Source organism: Malus domestica, chromosome 02, assembly GCF_042453785.1.
Source record: "Malus domestica chromosome 02, GDT2T_hap1".
Taxonomy (NCBI): domain Eukaryota; kingdom Viridiplantae; phylum Streptophyta; class Magnoliopsida; order Rosales; family Rosaceae; genus Malus; species Malus domestica.
The window spans coordinates 36,779,839-36,802,593 of record NC_091662.1 but is presented as its reverse complement, the minus strand read 5'-3'; the positions used below and the strand labels follow the sequence as shown (position 1 = coordinate 36,802,593).

The 22,755-nt window shown below is 36.8% G+C and overlaps 2 protein-coding genes across 4 annotated transcripts; both read left to right on the top strand.

Annotated features, from left to right (window-relative positions):
* Positions 1 to 834: 834 nt before the first annotated feature.
* Positions 835 to 10,288, top strand: LOC103413154 (uncharacterized). Its single transcript, XM_008351649.4, has 3 exons — positions 835 to 1,526; positions 9,331 to 9,516; positions 9,763 to 10,288. The coding sequence occupies exons 1-3, from the start codon at positions 987 to 989 to the stop codon at positions 10,045 to 10,047; spliced, it is 1,011 nt and encodes a 336-aa protein (XP_008349871.1). The 5' UTR covers positions 835 to 986; the 3' UTR covers positions 10,048 to 10,288.
* Positions 10,289 to 12,498: 2,210 nt separating this feature from the next.
* On the top strand, positions 12,499 to 22,665 carry LOC103411321 (protein DETOXIFICATION 43-like). Of its 3 annotated transcripts, none has more exons than XM_029096785.2 (14): positions 12,499 to 12,569; positions 18,663 to 18,752; positions 18,900 to 19,021; positions 19,547 to 20,005; positions 20,115 to 20,308; positions 20,382 to 20,517; positions 20,695 to 20,791; positions 20,910 to 21,010; positions 21,169 to 21,332; positions 21,453 to 21,524; positions 21,637 to 21,753; positions 21,865 to 21,960; positions 22,053 to 22,174; positions 22,405 to 22,665. In XM_029096785.2, the coding sequence occupies exons 2-14, from the start codon at positions 18,676 to 18,678 to the stop codon at positions 22,457 to 22,459; spliced, it is 1,812 nt and encodes a 603-aa protein (XP_028952618.2). In that variant the 5' UTR covers positions 12,499 to 12,569; positions 18,663 to 18,675; the 3' UTR covers positions 22,460 to 22,665. The 3 variants fall into 3 exon arrangements, with proteins under 3 accessions (XP_028952618.2, XP_028952622.2, XP_070674055.1); XM_029096789.2 differs by lacking the exon at positions 12,499 to 12,569 and adding an exon at positions 18,188 to 18,345; XM_070817954.1 differs by lacking the exon at positions 12,499 to 12,569 and adding an exon at positions 18,427 to 18,565.
* The last annotated feature ends 90 nt before the right edge of the window (positions 22,666 to 22,755 follow it).

Sequence of the window (22,755 nt, the reverse complement as noted above, 5' to 3'; positions counted from 1 at the left end):
GCATGAGGCTATTTCTAATGCACCAAAAATTTGGTAGCAAGAGTTGTATTTGATTCTCAATTTGACTTAGGGGTGTGATATCCGCACACCCCATTTTACTTCTCACACATCTTTTTAATTTTCGACCGTCGAATCGGATGAATTGAAAAAGATCAACGGACATAAATTATCATGAGATGTGTGAGAAGTAAAATGGGGTGTGTGGATAGCACACCCCTTTAACTTAATATGTCTACAACGTATGGAAAATGTTGGGATCCATATAACCTTCGTTCTATATGCAAAGTCTTGTTTGAATTTGGATGTAACTTGCGAGTTAAAAAGTGAGAACTCCCACTTTTCAAAGATATATAAGTTCTGGTTTTTTATATTGGAGATAGTCTGAGAAAATTAATTTTTAAGTTGATTGGGTCAATTTTTATGACCATGCATAATTTGTAGAGGTACAATGAAGTAACATTTTTGTTTAAACAAATAAAGTAACGTTCTTAAAAAGGTAATGTCAGGAAGACTAAATTTGCAAACTAAATGATGTGTCACCAATAAGAATAAGCATATTTATCAATGTGTAAGTAATAAATCAATCATCAACTTTCATGTTTTTTAGTTTTCAAAATTTTGTCTACAAATTTAGTCTCTATAACATTACTCTTCTTAAAACTTATAAGGGAATAGAAAATAAAACGTGATTATTATTATTATTATTATTGCTGTTTTGCTGTTTGTAATAATGAAAATTTGTTTGATTACTGATTGTGCTCAATGGTTTCAATCTTTCCTACTAAGCGAAGCATTCTTTGGCTCATATACCCTCATAGCCTAGCCTACTAGCCAAACCCCACACAACAAAACAAAGCAACCTCTCTCTCTCTCTCTCTCTCTCTCTCTCTCTGCAGTTTAAAAACCTTCCAAAAACCCCATTCCCATGTAAGAGGGTTAGAGCTCCAAATCATATCTCTCTCTCTTTCTCTCTCTCAATATTATTTATGGAGCATGATCAGGACCAAGAAGCTCTATTTCATTCATACCCTTGTGCATACTACGTGCAAAGCCCATCCACCAACTCCCATTCCAACAGTGCTGATATCCGAAACCCCATCCCGGAATCTGAATTCCACTCCCCAACACGACCCGATCCAGCAAACCCAACCCTTCATGAAGAGGCCACTCGCTTCACTCTCTCGCACTACTTGTCCTCCCGTGGATCCAGTCACTCATTCCTGCACCAAAAAAAGATCTCCTTTGATGCACGTAGTAATGGCACAGGGACCGATAATTGCGAAAACCGTCTGGTTATCGTCAAAGGTAGTGATGATCACTTTGGCGATGAAGATGATGACGAGGAGTATTATTATGTGGTTGGGAAAAGATCGGGGTGGTGGAAGAGGTATTGTTCATATCGATATTCGGATTCGTTTGTATGGATACTTTTGCAAATAAGTTGGAGGGCTATGTTGAGTTTGTGTATCGCACTGCTTGTGTTTTATGTTGTTACAAAGCCCCCACCACCCAAAGTGTCTATTCAGGTACGTTCATCAATCTCTCGAAAAAGTACTCTATTTTAGTTTCAAAACTATGCGTATGTATTAAATCTAGCACTTATATATCACAAAAGATTCACCATACTAGGTGTATGTATTGCATGATTTGCTTCAGCTGGATTTTGCAAGTGGCTAGCTAGTAGCATGCACGCCACATATTATTATGGTGGTAATTGAGGACACATGATTATGGCGAATAGAATATAAATACCTAATGAAGAACTATAAAGTGAACGTATGATCACAAATATTATAACACAATATATTTTCACCTTAAAAAAAAAAAAAAAGAGAACTAGGAATTATGCCAATTGAATATATGATTAGTGGCCTTTCTGCCCAATTTGTTGCCAGAAGTTATTTTAACTTGTCTTGTAAAATAGGAAATTTAGTTTATACATATCAGAAAAATAAAATTGAAATTACGAAATGCAATGACCATTTTTTCATTTTTAAGTCTGATCAATAGTGATTTCCTTTCTTTTTTATTAGTTTGAGTTCAAGTTACCTTTTAGAAAGACAAATATATATATATATATATATATATATATCATTTTTTTCCCTTTTGATAAAAAATTATGTGATGTACATTTAATTTATTAGCCTATGTTTGCAGGTGTTTTAGTTAGCATCTTGTTTGCTTTTTAAACTTTTACCGAAACCTAAATAAAACAGAATTCATTAGTTCCTAATCTTGAAAATATGTTAAATGAAATTTGCCCTTTGTAAGTTGAGGATTATCTTTTCTACGTTGTACTGTTGTGTATGAAGAAAATGAAAACCAAGAAATTATGATAAGATTGGAAACAGGCATTAAATTACTTCATATTTGCTGGATATGAGCTTGGGATACGCGCGTTAAGCCGAATAATGAAGAAGCACAATCATGAGACTCAAAGCATAAAGCCAATGGTAGACATTGACTTAGTCAAATTAATTAGAGTTGTGTGCATTTTTTTTATGCTCAAGTGAATATTGCTTTCTATAATTTAAATAAGTTTAATGCAGATATCTTGTTATATATAAATAAAATTAAAAACACAAAACAACTAAACTTGAATCACCTAAAATAGCTCACATATTGCTAAAATATCCTCTTGGTGACTACATGATCAAGAAATGCATAATGAGTCGCCCTTAGCTAGGCTACGTTTGGTGTGGAGAACAGAGAACTTGGAAATGAGAAAATGTTGCCTTCTAATGTTTGGTAAGTTCATGTTTGAGAGATGATTTTCTAGCCATAGGAAAATAGGGAAAAAGTGAAATCCCACCCCTCCCCCACCCCCCCCCCCCCCCGGCGCGCGCTTGCGTATTCACTTTCCTTCCTCATGAAAAAAAGAAAAAAACTGATAGAAATATGTATCGTTACCAAACATAGGAAAGGAATTTTGCATTTTCTCTCTCCCAGGAAGAGAATGGGAAATCATTTCTCATGAATTCCTTTTTGCGTACCAAATGCAACACTAGATTGGATATCAAGGGTTAAGTTTTTTTTTAGTAAAACAACAAAGTCAATTCCACCTCAGTATTGCTATCATGAGAAAAAACAATGAAGTAGATTATTAAAAAAAGCAGAAAAGTACAATTTGTTAAGTGGGACATAAAGTCTAAAAACTCTAAGAATGATATCAACCATAACAAACAAAACCTCCAACAATCAATTCAAGTTATGAAAAAGGTAACAAAAGATAACCTATTGAAAGTGAGTGTGGAAGACCTCAATAATTGCGATGAAAATACTACAAAAGAATTTAGGAGAGTCCCACCAAACAAGACCAGTAAAAGAGAAACCATGATTGGCAAGGGCATCAACAACTTGATTACCTTCCCTATATATGTGAGAAGGCCAAAATGCATTTGGAAAATTCTATGCGAGTTCTTCCACTCCATTCTCAATTGCCAAGTTACCAGTTGCGAAGAGCGTAAGAAGTCAGAATCAACTTCCTACCAAATAAAATCCAAATCCCGAACTGAAGCTAATTCAATAGCTTTAATAGCACTATTCCCTTTGCCACAACAGAGCTAGGAATCTTCGGTTAGAACAAAAAGCTCCAAGAACTGGCATTTAAAATCCCGAAACACACCACTAGAACCAACACGACTGAAACCACTCTTTCATCATCACTATTTAAATTAACCCACCATATGATTGGGAAGAAGCCAACACAGCTCTAAACTAATGGGGGCTCGACGAGCCTTAAATGTAAAACCAAATCTCTTCAACACACAAAAATCATGAAATCATTATTCATACAACAAGCTTCTATTTGAATAATGGATCTGACCAACAATAAGCTTAAAAGCATAATCAATATTCATTCTAACTTCTTCATGCCGGGCTTGGTTTCTCTAGTACCAAATACACCAGAAAGTAGAAACAAAAGTTGCCAACCACAAACCTCGTAATTGAGAACTCTTATTCAAGGCCAATCCGCGCAGTGAAAACTTTCTAATAAGGAGCCATGAAGTGTATCCATTATCCAAGCCAAAAACATTCCAAATATGTTGCCTACCTGACATGATAAAAGTGCATGTAACAAATGTTGGGGCTTAAAAAGTCTTCACTACTTTGGAGATGTTTATCTCACGAAGAAGAATGTAAAGCAGCGGAATTGATAGGCAAGATAAAGAAAGAACACTCAAAATATTACACAAATTTTTTATTCTCACACAAACATTTTTTTTACAGAAACAATAGTGTATTTCATTAATCAACATGAATCATTACAAGGGTGTCATTGGGTACATAGCTTCAGTGACAAAAAAATTGATCTGAAGTGAATTACACAAATAGACAAATAAGAGGAAACCCCTAAATGACAACCACAAGAGCTAACATACAACCGCCAAGCCCACAAGAGCTACCAATACAGATCTGTTACAATAAACGATAGCAGCAACAGAGAAATACAGACAACCACAACGGACATAGCTAAAAAGCAAGGCCACAAAAAATCATCGCGAAAAAGCGAGATCACATCAAGTCATCGTTTTGTTAGCAAACGAGACTACCAAAACGGATCGCATAAAGACGAAGACCAATTTGACCAAAACAAACAGTGACACCACGGTTGTTACATTTATATGCAATGACTATGACTAAGAGAACGTAACCTCATAAATTGTGCTTCTAATTGACCCGAACTTCTCCCACGAATTTGTTAAAGACTCCCAATGATCTGCCTCCGTTACTAACTTCATAATTAATGTGCATGAGTCTTGTTGATGCACAAAACCGGAGGTCTTGGAACAACGTAAATCCGACCGTGAATCTGCAAGTAATGTAAATAACACAAGATATATCGTGGTTCACCCCAAGGTTTGGGCTACGTCCACACTGATTGTATTATATTTCTCTGAGAAGTGAGGGAGAGAGAGAGCTTAGAGCTTAGGGGATGTGAAGAGGCTTCATCAATGGCCTCCCCTAATTGTGAGGGTGAGGGGTCCTTTTATAGAATAAGGACTCTTCACTTATTATATATTTGCCCATTCCTTTATCACATAATTACATTTAAGTCCCCCGAGTATTTATACGAGGTCTAAATACGAGGCCCTAAATATGGTATAAACAGTAGTCCCCCAAGTCTTCAGTCAAGAGAGTCTTTTGGCTGGAGACTTGAAATTCAATCCATGTGTGGGCCGAAGTAACTAGATATTGTCTTGAACTGATGCTTAATATGAGGCGGTGCTCAATCTGAAATGATGCTCATCTAGAAGTAGTACATGCTGCGAGGCTGCTCGACTCGTGGCTTATGTTGCTTTGGTTGGCTCGGCTTGCGGCGTTTGAAGGTGAGGGAGTCCCTTTTTATAGAATAAGGGCTCGCTCCTCAATACATGAATGATGGGCTATAGTTGATGCTCTCTAATGATGGTGAGGGAGTCCCTTTTATAGAATAAGGGCTCGTTCCTCAATACATAAATGATGGGCTAGAGTTGATGCTCGCGGCGAGACGGTTGCTCAGTAGGCGGCGATACTCTTTAATGGTGGTGAGGGAGTCCTTTTTATAGAATAAGGGCTCGCTCCTCAATACATAAGTGATGGGTTATGAGTGATGCTCGCGGCGAGGCGATTGCCCAGCTGACGGTGTTGCTCTCTAATGATGGTGAAGGAGTCCCTTTTATAAAATAAGAGTTCACTCCTCAGTACATGAATAATGGGTGCTCTCTAATGAAAGTGAGGGAGTCCCTTTTATAGAATAAGGGCTCGCCCCTCCATACATAAGTAATGGGCTAAGTCCCCCGAGTATTTTTCATGAGGCCCATTTGAGGCCCAATATATGGTGTATAGTGTAGTCCCCCAAGTCTTCGGTCAATAGAGTATGTTGGCTTGAGACTTCAAATTAAATCCATGTATGGGCCGAAGTGGCGGTGGTTTGGAGGCTGTATTTGTATACCTTGCACTGAAGCTTTGTAAGTGAAGCTTTGAAACTAGAGCTTTGTAAATAAAGCTTTTGAAGCTAGAGTTTTTGTAAATGGAACTTTTGAAGCTGTAGCTCTGTAAATGAAGCTTTTGAAGCTGATTGACATGAGTGATGCTCATGAATGTTTATGTTGACTGACATGAGTGATGTTCATGGATGTTGTCATGAGTGATGCTCATGAATGTTAACATGAGTGATGCTCATGAATGTTGACATGAATGATGGTCATGAATGTTTATGTATGATTATCATAAATGATGCTCATGAATGTTTATGTATGAATGTCATGAGTGATGCTCATGAATGTTTATGTATGAGTGACATGAGTAATGCTTATGTATAATTTGGAGTACTGGGCGTACTTTTGATCACCTGGTTGGTGGCATGAAGGAAAGTACGGGTTGTACATTTCATTACCTGGTTGGTGGCATGAATGACTAGTTGCCAAATGATATTAGAGTACGGGTTGTACATTTCATCACCTGGTTGGTGGCATGAATGGCTAGTTACCAAATGATATTAGAGTACGGGTTGTACATTTGATCACATGGTTGGTGATAATAGCGGCGGGTTACCAAATGATATTAGAGTACGGGTTGTACATTTGATCACATGGTTGGTGATAATAACGGCGGGTTACCAAATAATTATGGAGTACTGGGCGTACTTTTGATCACCTGGTTGGTGGTAATAGCGGCGGGTTGTCGAATAATTGTGGAGTACTGGGTGTACCTTTGATGACCTGGTTGGTGCTATTTCGAGCTTATGGGCTTTCGCCTTCTGTAACATGCCATCCCATTTGTTTTGGGCTTTGGCCTTTTTTTTTTCTTTTTTTTTTACACTTGGTATGATACTGGGGATACAGATGGTGATAACAGTACATATACCAGCAAAAAATAAAAATAATGTCTGCGGTGCCCGCGTATGCATGCATATCCTCGCTTTCTCCACTTTCTCTTCTTTTGTGCTGTCCACTCTCTTTGTGCTTTTAAAGATACATCACAGACGACCCATCATCACACCTCCACTTTTCTAACAGTGTTGTCCTCTTTCTTTTTCCTCTTCTTTATGGTAAGGCAGAATGAGTGGGATCCTGAGTAATGGACCCATCCACTGGTTTTTTGGGTCAGGCATGGGAACAAACCAGAGCTGGCACCCATCTCGAATGATTGTCCCATCCAGTACATTTATCATGGGCAGGGGAAATGCAGGCTGAAAACCTGGCTTCTTCGGGTTTCACCATTGGTTTCCACGGGAGGCCCACTTCCACACTAATATTTGAAGAATAAGTATAATAATAGATATTATTAAAACTATCTTGCTTTAAGAAAATGTGGCCAACATCTTGTAATAAAAGAAGGCTTATCTTCTGTGGTTTGGAGAGTAGGATTGTGGGCTGGCAAATAGTGGGATAGTGTCCAACAAGCAAAGTTGATGCCGTTGATGCTTTGTCAGTGCTGCAAAGTTGATGCTTTGTCAGTGCTGCAAAGTTGATGCTTTGTCGGTATTTCATGAGCCCACCATTGCAAGAAAGCTCTGCTTTCAGTTTATAGGAAAATAATATACCGCTTCACCGCCCTTCTCTAAACACTCGCAGCTGACTGAGCAGATCATCACTGGCTTTGATTTCCACTTGTTGAAGGACAATGAACCAAGAATCCCAGCTTTCATGAGTTGTAGTTTTCTTACGCCCAAATAAACTAGAACTTCTATCAAGAGAAGAGGACAAAGAACCGGTTTTCAGCCCACTAGTGACTGTAGGTGTTCGAGCTGATGGGGAAGAAAGCTTTGAGGCCGACTTCCTGACTCCACTGCTAGCACTACTTATCCAATGAGGAAGTCGCCCTTCTTGAAGAGGAGGATGAAGTGGACAGTGCAAGTTTGACAGCAGGCTTTCTGACGGTCTCTTGTTTACTTACACTCACATTTGACAGGGATGATTTATTCAGACTCCGGTGTAATGGCGATCTTGAAACCGACTTTCTAACTTCTGAAACACTGATTCAAGTCAAAGATTTAGTAGTAACAGCTGAAGGCAATGAACTCCTTCTAAGCTCTGGGAAAGACAGCCTGATAGGATCCGCGAGCCAGACCCATACAGGAGGTCGTCGAATCTTGAAGTATGAGAGGACGCCGTTTCGGGGAAGGAAACACTTGGATCTCCAGCCCCTGCTGTAATTGGTCCACTTGTGGAGGACTCCGGCGACGGTGGCCTCAGATCCCGATGCTCGGTCGGCGGTATTAGCTTCAGATCTTACCTGCGCCAGACTCGCCGGGAGGCTCCGGGTCCGGGACAACGAGATCTCCGACGATTAGTCACCGAGACCTTCAAGCGTGATGTAGCAGAGCGGGAGCATTTCTTCGACCCGTATTTTTGCAAATGGGGGTGGACACCCCCGCTTCATCTTCGCAATCACCCGTCAGTGGTAGCTGGTTCACGTCGATGCCCCGCAGGAACGATCGGGGCCCACCCCGACACCTCTCCAAGTTAGAATTTATATCTCATATTTAGCTGAAAGTGGCTGCTGCTTTGATTGTTATGGGTGTGAGGAAAATTCAAGCTGAGACCGAGACCCAAACGTGTATGCTTCCAAGTGGCTGTGCCACATTTTGCTGCAGTGGTGTAGTAGTACGGGTTTTGCAGTGACTGTTTATGTGTTTGGTTTTTGGGTTTCTGCAGATTCACGGCGGAGGTGAAAAATTGAGAGAGAACCGACATAACTTTTTGTGTCGATTCCCATAGACGGCGCCAAATGTTGATGCACAAAACCGGAAGTCTTGGAACAACGTAAATCCGACCGTGAATCTGCAAGTAATGTAAATAACACAAGATATATCGTGGTTCACCCCAAGGTTTGGGCTACGTCCACACTGATTGTATTATATTTCTCTGAGAAGTGAGGGAGAGAGAAATCTTAGAGCTTAGGGGATGTGAAGAGGCTTCATCAATGGCCTCCCCTAATTGTGAGGGTGAGGGGTCCTTTTATAGAATAAGGACTCCTCACTTATTACATATTTGCCCCTTCCTTTATCACATAATTACATTTAAGTCTCCCGAGTATTTATACGAGGTCTAAATACGAGGCCCTAAATATGGTATAAACAAGTCTCACAAAAGAAAAAACCGTAATGTTCTATCATGGGAACACAATGTTCTAATTCCCAAGCTACAAGGATTAAAAGCCACAAAATGAACTAAATCAATAAAATTAGTAACATTCACAAGCTTACAAATCCTAAGAGCATCTTCAAGGCAAAGATGTAAACCTGTAATAACACTTTTACCTTCATATGACATCTTTATTGACTATTTTATTGTGTAAAACTATTTTGCTCTAGTGAAAGTTTGTGAAGTCTCGAAACTGCAGATGGCAGGAATTGACCAATTTGGGCTTGGGGAAGGAGTGGATGGCTCGGGCGTCACAACTAAGTTCCTTACCTGCAATTGTTCCATAAATCTCATAATAGAGAACAAGTCTAAGCTCTTTAGCCTCCACATTCGTCCTCCAGCGATGGAAATGTGCTTCGGCCGGCTACCTTTTGCACTATCACATGTAAGTATACGTGTGTGTGTGTGTGTGTATTTGCTCAATTTTGTGCCTCATTTAACTTGTCACATACATTTAAATTTAATTACATTGGTGTTTGCTTAAATTGCCTGTTTGTAAATAGAAAGACTCGTGTCTGATTGTGTAGTCTAGATTAACGGTTTGACAAAAGAATTTTCCACACGCACACACACATGTGTTCATGATATGTCAATTTGTTCCGGTCCACCAGTCATTATTCAAAGTTTTCAGGGACCAAAGCTATATGCTGAGAGTGGGTCATCAAAATTCAAGTTATATGTTGGAACAAGGAATAAGCCTGTGTATGGTGCTGGAAGAAGCATGGACGATATGCTCAAGTCAGGGAAGGGTTTGCCGTTGGTGCTTCGTGTGAAACTGAGCTCAAGTTTTTGGGTCGTTAGGAATCTCATAAAACCTAAATTTCATCACCAAGCAGAATGTTTGTTGGTCCTTGATAGGGCATATGACAAAAAACATCGTACTCAGGCATACAGTAGCACCTGCATGATGACTTGAAAGAAGATGAGGGATTCATATATATGTTGTCCGGACACAAGCCAGTGCCGTCCGGTTAAGTAAATTCATATGTTGTATTTGTTATGTATTTAAGCCTGATGTCGTTAATTTTATAAAAGGATTTAAACCCAACGTCATAAACAAATTATCATATTGGATCCTAATTACATTTTTTTCCCTTAAGTTTGAGACTTTGAGGTACAAATGTCGGCATTTCTATCCACTATGCACAATTTAATTAGTGAGTGGCTCATACTCATAGTAAATTATTAGATTGCTTTTTTCGTTGCCACTATACATTAGTTGGATGTTGTAGGTAGGTAAATTGAGAATAAGTTTTTTTTTTTTGGCGCTCCAAAAAAATGTCATGAAAATATAACAAAAAATTTGTATATGGAATACTATTTGTAAGGATATGAATTTTTTTTGGAGTACTATTTATAACAAAAAATTGTGATGTCATTTTGTTCAAAATTATTCTGCTTTGATTTAGTGCACTTTATATTATTTTCAATCAATTTTTTTTTAAATACTTCTACTTTCATTGTTTTGGTTTGTGCTAGTTGTGTGGTTGTAACTCAAATTGTCCATGTATCAAGTTTTCTATCTTCTTGTGTTTGCATCTAAATATAGGTGAAATTGGACTATTTATTGTAAATTTAGCCGTTTGCAATTACGAAGCTTTTTGAGTTTTAAAGTACAAATACAAAAGTTTAACTTACTTTTGCATACAATACATATGTAGCAAAAATAAATAAATAAATCATTTGATTTTAAGATATTTTTTTTAGCTAGCCCACCCATAAAATAATTTCTAGCTCCACCAAGCGGGTCGGAGTGGCGTAGTGGCGAATTGGTAATGGTTTGGCCGGCGACAGGTTTGGCAAGTAGAATGGTTAGGTTGGTCAGGACGACGAAGGCTGGTGGTCTTGTGGGAGATGGTGGTGGTGCATAGTAGGTGCATTCAACAGCGTTGCGGTTCTAAATTTTTCAGAGGAACAACGGCTTTGCAAAGAGGAAGAGGTTTTTGGGGTTGTTTTTTAATAACTTGGCTACAACGACGTCCTTTTAAAAAATATTAAAATCTGCTAAATGCATTACTGGCTACTTCTTCCACCTCTAGTTTGTTATTTTCTTTTTTGGGACAGCAAATTGCACGGAAGAAAAATTGATATATATGAATATGAGTGGTTTTCATCTTTTCAATGTAGTGGAAATGGCAACATTGTGTCTTCCACGCGATAGTTGTATGCAGTCTTCTTAGTTTAATCATGTAGTGTGCTGATATCGTGGCTTCCACACGAAAGTGGAATGCTTTTCTTATTTTCCCTTTTAATTCTAAATAATATTAGGAAGATCAAAATTTCAAATTAAATTAGTAAATTAGATGATTTGTCATTAATATAAAATAAGCACGTTAATTAACATTGTCATTATGCATATTTTTTCGATAAAATTTCATCTTCTCTCACAACATAGTCTGATTAATTTGAGTATTAATTTAATTCGAACACCCAGTTTTGGTCATAGTTATGGTGGGTTTTTTAAATTATGTGCTATCGTAGGTATAAGAAATTGGCATACGCACATTGTACTCCTAAGACCACTATATCTGTTATGGAAATTGTTGTTGTTGTGAAGCCAGGTACTCATGTCATTGGGTATTGACATAAACAATGAATTTAACGCATCTTGTTTATGGACTAGCCAATTATATAATACATGGCTCACAATGCTTAGCCGGTAAAATTAGGTCACCACGGGAGAATGGCAATGAATTCCAGGCATGGAGTATTGGAAATCCTACGTAGCCCACATTTGGAAAGAGTTACGATAGCTACCAGCTAGAAGCACTTCAATTTGCACAAACTATACAAATATAAATAAAAACATACTTTATAGCTAGCTTATGTTGATGGTGGATTATCCACCTTTTCAGAATCTAACAAAAAATATTCGTGAGTTTTACCAAATGTATGCACGGTTGAAATATCACAAATTAACTGCATTTATGAGAAAAAAAAAGTTTAAATATCTCAACCTCACTTCTACTAATACCAAGATATTTTATAATAAAAGTCCATACTTATCAAACTATGCATGTGGTAATTAACAAGTTTGAGACAATACCGGTGTTAAAGTAGGCCTATGGCACATCTCTCTGATAATTCGACGTGCACTCTTTGGGCAAGGTATTGCGATGCTGTCTTTCAATCATTTGACACTTACTCAATTCACTAGTGATGTTTCTGAAGTGTATTTCTTGTGTGCCACTTTTTCTTCTCTTAAAAGGATGAGTTTTGTTCCCTCTGTGTGTTCGTGTGGGTTGAGCAATATTCATTTTTTATTTTCCTTTCATTTTTTTAATTTGGGAGGGATTAGAAAGGTAGAGGAAGAGTACTTATATAAAGCGAAGGTAGGAGGGCTTTTGTGGTAGTGAGCTATCTATCAAAAGGAAGTTGGTGAAAAGGAAAGCTTCGCAATTGCTAGCTCTCTCAGTACAAAGAACAGTAAGCGCAAAGGTATGGCCCGTTACTTGCAAAAGAGAAGCTCCTTTCCCTTTCTTTCAATCTATTTACATTCCAAATTTGTATAGGTATATATGTATAAGGATTATTATTGGCACACCAAAAATCTAAGAATAATCCTAGCTGCACCTTATGCATCAAATGATGTGACACCAATTAATTTATATTTTAGGGTGAAGTGTCGATTTAGTCCTTAAACTATCATCTCAATGAAAATTAGGTATCTGAATTATTATTTTTTGGTAAAATAAGTTCCTAAATTCATTAAAAATTGCTAATTTCATCCCTACCATTATATTCAAAGCTATTTTATCCAATTTTTCGTCAACTTGAGGTGGCACTTGACACACGTTAGAGTGTAATACCTTCATTTTCTTGCCTATAAGCCCTTAACATTTCATATAAGTTACGAATTTAACGTCTAATTTACCCTACAAAGTTAACTCCATACACTATTTCTTTATGAAAAATTATTAATCTGCCCTCTAATGTGTGTTACATGCAAGTAAAGTGACTTAAATTGACGGAAAATTGAATATAGTAGCTTCGAATCTAATATTAGGGATGTAATTAGTAGATTTTTATAATTCAATGACTAATTTTTCTAAAAAAAAATAATAATTTAGAAACCTAATTTTCACTCAGGTGATAATTCAGGGACTAAATTGGCAGTTCGCCCTATATTTTAATTTAAGTTAGAATTTGATTAATAATTGTAATTAAAATTTGATTGGTTCCACATTTTGGTGCAAGAATTTGCCGTCTGTATCACACCTAAAATCTAAATGTGCACTCCAAACTTCTATAGTTAGAAAAAAAAGTACTCATAGTGCACAATTCGACTTCTAGAGTGTCAATAATAGTTTTCTATTGTTGGAGTGCCAATTGGATATTTTAATGATTTTGAATTTGTCTAATTTTTTGCATTGATGATCTATGAATGATGTATAAAAATATTGATAGTTTAGACCGTTAAAAAAATTACAAAATGAAGTGTTCCTTGATAAGCTTATTTGATGAACACTCAAACTATATATTTATATATGTGTGTGTGTGTGTGTGTGTGTTTCTTTCATGTTCTTTCTCTTCTATGCATGCATAATTCATCTTTCCTGGCATATACACATGCATAATATGCATTGATTTGTATATGCGTTGCAAGCCTTGCAACGCTAAGAAGCTCCAATTCAGGGGGCTAGCTACTACTGTGGTAGAATTAGAATTTTAAGTTTGTGTTGATTTGTATATGTGTTGCAAGCCTTGCAACGCGAAGAAGCTCCAATTCAGGGGACTAGGGATATACTACTGTGGAAGAGCTAGAATTTTAAGTTTGTGTAAAATCTATGGTCCAGGGATAATATCGGGTATACAGTTTGTATGTGGCGTAACTAGACACTTTAATCCCAAAGCATTGGTGGGCCGTCCACAATAGTCTTCTAAAAATCTATCGCTTTGGGGTCCTACAAAACACAAGTGCTCCTCGGTCTATTGGAACCCATACGCACGAATCCCGAACTGGACGGTCAAGTACAGAGAGTTGAATATAGGGTTAGGGTGAGTAGAATACTATAATCATTTGAGTTATAAAATCTTCATTACTCCTGAAAAGTTTAAAATTTAGGATATATTTATTAATATTATTCACCATCATATTCGACTGCCGATAACATTATTGTTTGATATTGAAATATTGCCGTCTAATATCATAACGCACTTATTAATTATAAACGTGATTTTACACCACACGTAGCAATGCTACGGTCTCGCCCAAAAAAATTAATTGTACATAGTCCTCTTTTAATTAAACCTAGTTTCACATAAGACAGGTTGAAGCTACTTTTTCATGGAAGGTTCAGAAGACATATGGACATCGTTCTCTCTCCCTCTCTCTCTCTCATCTTTAAGTGTCATAAGTTTTGTTGGTACTCGATATAGAAAACACCTGCCGTAATGCTTTCTGGTACTAACCAGGGATTGTAAACCCAAGGGAGGTATATATGTGCAGGAATCGAGATCCTCTTCGATTTAATTGACTATTGGAACCCTTATGTACGAATCCCGTACTGGACGGTCAAGTACGGAAATACCTGGTTAATATAACTAACTAAATAGACTCACTGTAGTCAATGATGAGTTAAAAATGTTCTGTACGCCCGTCTCTCTAGAGATTGCCGGTTTTTGAGTTAATAATTATGAACGTGCGATTATATAATGACTTTTTTCGTTGCAATGTTTACTGTTTTTTTCTTTTCCTTCACAATCACAATGCTGCTGGGTTACGTAGCTTCCATGCACTACTTACATTCTTGGCCAAATCCACTACTATATAGTACATAACTATATGCAATGCACATTGTGGAAGTTTGAAATAACTTTTTGTTACATGTGGAATAATAAATTACATAGCTTGTGAATAAAAAAAAAATTCCTCTAGGGCTCAAACAATCACCTTCGAAATTCAAATGCTCCTTCCCTAAATTAATTAGTTTGAAAAGCAGAAAAGTAAACTCAGAATGTAGCAACTCTTTTTATTATATGGAAATTACCTCATAACAAATTTCCATGATATCTGGCTTCATAATTAACATTTTTTTATGATATAGTAAAATGAAACGACTGTAAATGATAATTGCTTACTTGAATATTGTGATTTCTTTTAGGAAGTGATTATTTATTTGTACTTTTAAACTCTTACAACGATGAAAAAATAAAAAGAAATAACTTTGCTTTCTTTTTATGTTCCCCTCAACTATTTTCACCTTGATAGATATATGGCTTTATCAAAACACATGTTCGATGGTTTTGAAAGGGTCTTATTTTTATTTTAAAAAAAACTAATATATATTCCTAAAATATAACCCACTGCTTAATATATTTATAAACTTAAAAAAAAAAAAAAAAAACTAAGTACAAATGATATTGAGTGAAAGGAGAGTTGAATATTGGACTAGGGTGCAAGATTACACTTGAATTATAAGCTCTTTGCTACACCTGAAAAGTTTAGAATATCTATTAACAATAATCATGATCATATTCTATAGTCGATAACATTATTGTATATACTGAAACATCATTCCCTAATGTAATATTGTACACATTAATTTTACGTGCTCGAATTTATACCACACGGAGCAATGCTATGGTCTCGCTCAAAAAATTACTTGTAGATAGTCATCGATTAATTAAACCTAGTTTCACACAAGAGACAAGTCGAATCTTCTTTTTTCATGCAAGGTTCAGAAGACATGGACATAAGGATCATTCTGTCTCTCTCTCTTTCATCTTTAACTTTATGTGTGATTATTTAGATGATAAATAAGACTCATGTTTTGTTGGTATTCAATATAGAAAACACCTGCCGTAATGCTTTGTTGTACTAACCAGGGATCGTAAACCCAAGGGAGGTGTGTATATATATATATATATATATATATATATATATATATATATATGTGTGCGCGCGCGCGTGCAGGAATCGAGATCCTTACGGATCTATTCGGACCGGTTATTTTAAATTCTATCTATTTCACTAGTTCATCTTACACAAATTAAGGGTTCAGATCTCTCTTTCTCTCTTGAACTGTCCAAATTTTTCGATTCGTTGGTTCCTAACTACGATCTTCGAAAAAAGATCTGAATTCCATGTGCACAATATCCAAGTTTGGTCACACCTGTATATCTTGTCCCTTCCCTCTTCGACATTGCATGATCCTAAAAGTGATATAGTTCATTGTGAGGCTAAACTCACCCCCTCCCTTTAGTGTAGATAATATCGTTTCTAAAGGAAGAAAAAAAAAGGTTATTATACGATATTTGTCCTTGCCTGATCCCATTTTGCCAAGTGGAAATTTGTAACACTTTAGGCACAAGACTCAAATGTAAGTCTTAAATGTACAAAATTAATATTTTAAAATTTAAAAACTATCATCGACACTTTGCATTTAATATCACGGTCTAGTGGTATTCCTCTTCACTTTTAAATGAGAAGTCTTAAGTTCTATTATTGCCAAAAGCGAATTTGAACCACAATTAATGCTAGCTCATTGTGAGGCTAAACCCACCCCTTCTCCCTTAGTTATCACTCTGAATAGTTATCACTTCTCCCTAATTAAAAATAAATAAAAAATAAAAAAAATACGCGATGACCACTTGAGAATACAAACTTTGAATTATCACCAGTTAATATATGGATTACCTGCCAATTACATATTTATTAGACTGTATACATGGAAGGTAATCTTGCAGGTGTTTATAAAGAGTTGAATTACTCTACATGATTTATAGTAGAATTTCTTATAGTATAAATATAGGTCAACATACATGTGAATCACATACTCCATGTCACCCAATCTGTGTTGTTCGCATACTAGGCTTGAACATGTCAGTGAATCGGGCTTCAGGATGCGAAGAGTGACCCAAATTAGAAGTTTACCAAACCTTAGATGTGCTTATAATGAGTTGAGTTATTCCACATATTTGTTTGATACTCCCTATGTATATTTGGATTACTTGCCAATTATATGCAAAATTGATAGTTTTATTTGTTTATTTATTTATTTTTGTCAAAAACAGTTTTAGTATCCAATTGGCATGGCATGTAATCTTTAACTATATATATGAGATGGATCCGTGACATCACTTTTTTATACAATTTTTTGTGTGCCCACTTCATGGTATATTTTGACGATCCGAACCATCTATCTTTTAATACATCATTTATAGATTTTTTTTTTTAAATTATTACTATTAATGGGAAGAGGAAGAATTTGAAACTATTACAAGGATTTAGAAAATGGGAGAGTTTTGAACTAGGAATGCATGGGTAGAAACCCAAAACCCAATCCACTAGGATATTGAACCACATGCAACATCATTCATAGATCATCCTTGCAAAAATTTAGACAAATCCAAAACCATTAAGACATTCATTTATAGTCAAGAAAATGGACGAACATGGTTCCACAAAGAAACCCTAAACTCTTAATCCAACGGTCATATGGTTTCAGATTTAGGTGATTTTGGTAGACATAGGCTTTGAAGGAAGACCTAAAAGATAAACAGTTCGGATTGTTGAAATACATTATAAGTGGGCCCCACAAAAACCTCGTTTTTGTCTTTGTTTTTTTGTCTTTTGGGACTCAAATTATGCTATACGTATCTACACAGGTTAGGCATTATAATTAACCATTGGTAACATTCTTTTTTCTTTTCAATAAATTTGGGACGCAATGTTGTCAAATTATCAAATTTTATATATATGGTGACATAACAGACCATTTTGTATTTACAAATGGCTTGTAGCTCATTAGTCAAGAGTATCCACTCCTGTCCCTCTTACTTTTCCTCCTCTCCTTTCGCCTGTATATATGTATATATATTCAAGAAATTTTTCTTTGAAGCATTTCGTCCACTTTATTAATTATTTTGTGGTGGAAGCTGGTTTTTTCTCTTAACTCTAGCATTGAAAGTTTGTTACTGATTGCATATACAATTCACACAACGCGTCTTTGCTCACGCACTTGAAGCAAATGCTAGCAGAGTCCCTCCTACAACTTTGATTATCTCGCAAAGATTGGCATTTTTATAAGCAAAAAGAAATCATGTTGGAACTTAGAACAGCTGCTTCTGTTGACAGATGTTCAGTCTACCCGAAACATCATAACTGAGGAAGGTTCTATCACTGATATGGTGCTATAAAATCCAACTTGAGCTTATACTGTTTTGTGTGTCCTCCTGGAGTCATTTCTCAGGCATTACATTGACATAGAAGGTTTATTTATTTTCTCTCTTAATTAATTTGAGGTTTGCATTTGGTATGTGATTCTTGGTCTTGGAGAATTAAACTGAGCTTGGATTGTGCAGACCTAGGCTTAGCTAAGTTTGCGAAAGCAGTGTGGCTCTCTAATCTGCACCCAAGTTTGAGTCCCTTTTTCCATAGCTTAGATAGTTTAGTGTAGATTGTCCCATTGTTTGTCGAAAAAGAAACCGAGGTTGGACTGTGAGACAGTACTGCATTTGTATAGTGATATCAAAAGCTCAAGTGAATTGGCCTCATTAGAAAGTTTTATTTTATTTTTGAAATTGCAGTATCAACTTAAGCATGGCTGAGGAGCAAGATTTGCATAAGCCAGTGAGCAAGTGGAAGATTCCTGTTGGTGTTTTCTTCAAAGATGCAAGGTATACAATTTCACATTTACCATATTTTAATTAGTACCTTGCTCTCTCTAATTTTATTGCTTCTTTGGGGACACCCTTTGCTATCTTTATTTAAGGTTATAAGGGTAAAGTGCTAATTGATGTTTGGTTTTATGAACGTGATTGCAGGCGTGTTTTCAAATGGGATACGCTCGGGAAGGAGATATTACAGATTGCATTCCCTGCCGCTCTCGCTGTGGCTGCTGATCCAGTTGCTTCTTTGATTGACACAGCATTCATTGGTCATATAGGTGAATATGCCTTTGCTTCATGTCTTGATTATTAAAGGTGCTTACATTGGCATGCATTGTAGAATTATCAGACAGACAGGCTATAGGCCCACAGCTCACTTCCAACAATACCGATACTGTTCCCAACTTGGTAATTACTACCTACACAATCTATAAGGTGTGGAGTTTTATCACAAACGGCCTCGATGTTAGTTGGAGTGGGGTGAAGATATTTAAACTATAATTTCTCTTTTTGTATAGCTGATGTGGGACTCTAACATGCATCAATTTTTAGGATAAAATAAAATAAGTAATTGTCTGCATGTTCACAATAAAATAAAATAATAAAGGTCGTACCCAGTGCACAATAAAATAAAATAATAAATAAATAAAAACCTTCTATCGTACGGAGTTTGGCAACATTGACCAGTGTTGTACTAAAAATTCACTAGTTATAGTATTATCCAAAGCCACTGTTATCAGTTCTGTTCGAGTGACCTTTGTTTCATGTGGAGTGACTTGAAAGATATATTTTGTGTTCTATAGGTCCGGTGGAGCTTGCAGCAGCAGGAGTATCTATTGCCCTATTCAACCAGGCTTCAAGGATTACTATATTCCCATTAGTCAGTATTACGACTTCCTTTGTTGCCGAGGAAGATACTGTTGCGAAAATGAACGTGGAATCTGAGAAAGGTGAGAAGCGGGAAAAGAATTCAGACATGCTTGATGGCATGGAAAAAGGGGCTTCCAAACCAAAAGGTGGTGATACACCTCAAAATGGTAAGCATCTAGGAAAGTTTTCACCTCAAAACAGTGGGATGGAAGAGGCTTCAACTGATGATATTGAGCGTGGGGAAGCGGGAAAAGGTGCCGCTGATGCGAAAAGTGAGAGCTCGGACGAGGGATTAGCGAAAAATACTGATTCAAAGAAAGTCATATCGGAAAATGTTAAGCCTGAGATTGCAGAGAACGGTGCTGCTAAGAACAGTGTTCAACTAGAAAGTGGTACTCTTTCTCTCTCTTAAGCTCTAGGCTCTAGCTCACCGCCATTAGAACCCAAAGGTCAAATTAAGAATATCTTAAATAATAATATGCATTGTTGTTTCTTGATTAGGTTCCAAAACCACTATGGAAAAGCGTCCGTCAGATCTGATGAACAACAGTTTGAAGACAAAAATCAGGAAAAAGAAGCGACATATTGCTTCAGCGTCAACAGCACTCATCTTTGGGGCAATATTAGGCCTTTTACAAGCTATTTTTCTCATGCTTACAGCCAAAGTTCTCCTTGGTGTTATGGGCGTGAAACCGGTAAGTGATTCATTTTTATTAGCTCCGTCTATATTGAATGAGGGAAAGAATTACAGCTGTTGTTATGGAGCAGGGTTCCCCTATGCTAGACCCGGCAAAGAAGTACTTGACAATAAGGTCGATCGGTGCACCTGCAGTTCTTCTCACATTGGCCATGCAAGGGATCTTCCGCGGCTTTAAGGATACAAAAACTCCTTTATATGTCATTGGTAGGCCAAAATCTCTGTTCTAATTTCCCAACACCCCAGCACCACCCCCCCCCCCCCCCTCTTCTCTTTTTCCTCTCTCATTATCCTCAGATATGATTAAACACAAGAAATAGAACCCTATAGTGATTGAAAAGTCTAATTACTCGAGTTTATTTGTTCATTTGTTTCGTATTGTAGTTGTCGGATACGCAATTAACATTGCCTTGGATCCATTACTCATCTTTGTCTGCGGTTTGGGCATCAGAGGTGCAGCTATTGCACATGTTCTTTCTCAGTGAGTAGTGTCACCCTTGTTGCATATTTTCAACTGCTGTAGAAATCTCGCTGTTCATACATTTTTAACTCGATTTGGTGCATCATTTCTAAGATTAAAATGTTTGAAACGGTTTTAGGTACTTGATGGCACTGGTACTCTTCATAATCTTAACCAAAAAAATTGATCTCTTACCTCCAAGTCTTAAAGATTTGCAGTTTGGTCGGTTTCTGAAGAACGGTAATGAGCTCAATTCTTAGTAACTCAAACCAGTATTATAGTTAGCATAATTCATCTGACCTCCATCCCTCAATATTCCAAAAATGATAATTGGAATGCATATTTAGACAATATTTATGGTTTTTTGAGTACCAATTTTTCCTTGAACTTGGGCACAGGAACTCTATTGTTGGCTAGGGTGGTTGCTGTGACATTCTGTGTGACCTTGGCCGCATCCCTAGCGGCGCGGCTAGGACCAACTCCAATGGCTGCATTTCAGACTTGCTTGCAGGTCTGGTTGACATCATCTCTTCTTGCTGATGGTTTGGCGGTTGCAGGACAGGTATATCTTTCCTTTTTTTTTCTTTCTCATTCAAAACAAGAGCATAAATATAAGCGTGACTTAAAAGGCAGAAATGTTTACTACTTATTCAAACAATCTTTGTGTGTATTTTCTCATTAGGCTATTCTAGCATGTGCATTTGCTGAGAAAGACTACAAAAAGGCCACAGCTACTGCAACCCGGGTTTTACAGGTTCCTCATTCTCTACACGCAGCGGAAAAATCTATCAACCATAAACGCTTCATCATTTGAACAACCAATTTATTTTCTTTTTTGCACTAATTTGTGATATAATGTTTTGCAGATGAGCTTTATTCTTGGTGTGGGGCTTGCTCTTCTTGTTGGAATTGGTCTGTATTTTGGAGCTGGAGTCTTTTCTAGAGATGTTAACGTTTTGCACCTTATAAAGATTGGACTCCCGGTATTTAAATTCAGCTCTTCTAAAACTCCAAATCTTCATTTACTATAATTATTACTGTTATTTTTTTTAGGATGAAAATAATCATTAACTAATTTGTTTTCTACTCACCAGTTTGTTGCAGCTACGCAACCGATCAATTCGCTGTCTTTTGTGTTTGATGGTGTGAACTTTGGAGCATCTGATTTTGCATATTCAGCATACTCATTGGTAAGTTTCTTTGCAATGAACCTTTCCAAATTCCCTTCTCACAAGTTGAGTTGCTAGCTAATTATCCAAATTATTTCTTTGTTGCTTCTCAGGTTCTGGTTGCCATAGCAAGCATTGTATCCTTGTTCCTCCTCTCAAAATCCCATGGTTTTGTTGGGATCTGGATTGCCTTAACCATTTACATGGCGTTACGTGCATTTGCTGGTGTATGGAGGTAATTATCCTCCCATCTATTTTTTTTTAGAACTAACAATGGGAATGGAGATTCATAATTGTTATCTATTACAATATCAGGAAGAGAAATATCACTAGAACAATAATTTATTTATTTTATCAATGGATCGAGGAAGGGAATTCGAAATTGAGACTTCTTCCAATGATGCTTTCCACGTTATGATTTGAATTACTTGAACTGAGCAAGGTTGATATATACTACATTTGCAGGATGGGGACTGGAACAGGACCTTGGCGTTTTCTCAAGGGTCGTTCACCACAATAGGTTTATCAGCCTAGTAATACAGGAATACTTAAGTTTAGGGTCGTTCACTCATAACCCTTGTCTTTTTTTCATTCCTGTTATGAGTATAGGCATAAACACTCGACTTAGTTTCTATGCATTTTTTCCTCATTTTGTATCATGGTGTCCTGTCAAAAGATGTTTGTGTTTTATGTAATATTGCACTATATAGTTTTCAGTCATTATAATTGGTGTCTCTATTTGGAGGAGATGGATTCATTTGAATAAAACGGCCGACCCTTTTTTTTTTACTCTATATGATCTACCAATGACAAAAG

Excerpts from the sequence above, each read along its gene's own strand:
- LOC103411321 (XM_029096785.2), top strand. The coding sequence starts at position 18,676 with ATGGCTGAGGAGCAAGATTTGCATAAGCCAGTGAGCAAGTGGAAGATT. Across the intron at positions 20,309-20,381 it reads GTGTTATGGGCGTGAAACCG|GGTTCCCCTATGCTAGACCC; the intron begins GTAAGTGATTCA and ends GTTATGGAGCAG. Across the intron at positions 20,792-20,909 it reads ATTGCACATGTTCTTTCTCA|GTACTTGATGGCACTGGTAC; the intron begins GTGAGTAGTGTC and ends AAACGGTTTTAG.
- LOC103413154 (XM_008351649.4), top strand. The coding sequence starts at position 987 with ATGGAGCATGATCAGGACCAAGAAGCTCTATTTCATTCATACCCTTGT. Across the intron at positions 1,527-9,330 it reads CACCCAAAGTGTCTATTCAG|ATGGCAGGAATTGACCAATT; the intron begins GTACGTTCATCA and ends TCGAAACTGCAG. Across the intron at positions 9,517-9,762 it reads TACCTTTTGCACTATCACAT|GGACCAAAGCTATATGCTGA; the intron begins GTAAGTATACGT and ends CAAAGTTTTCAG.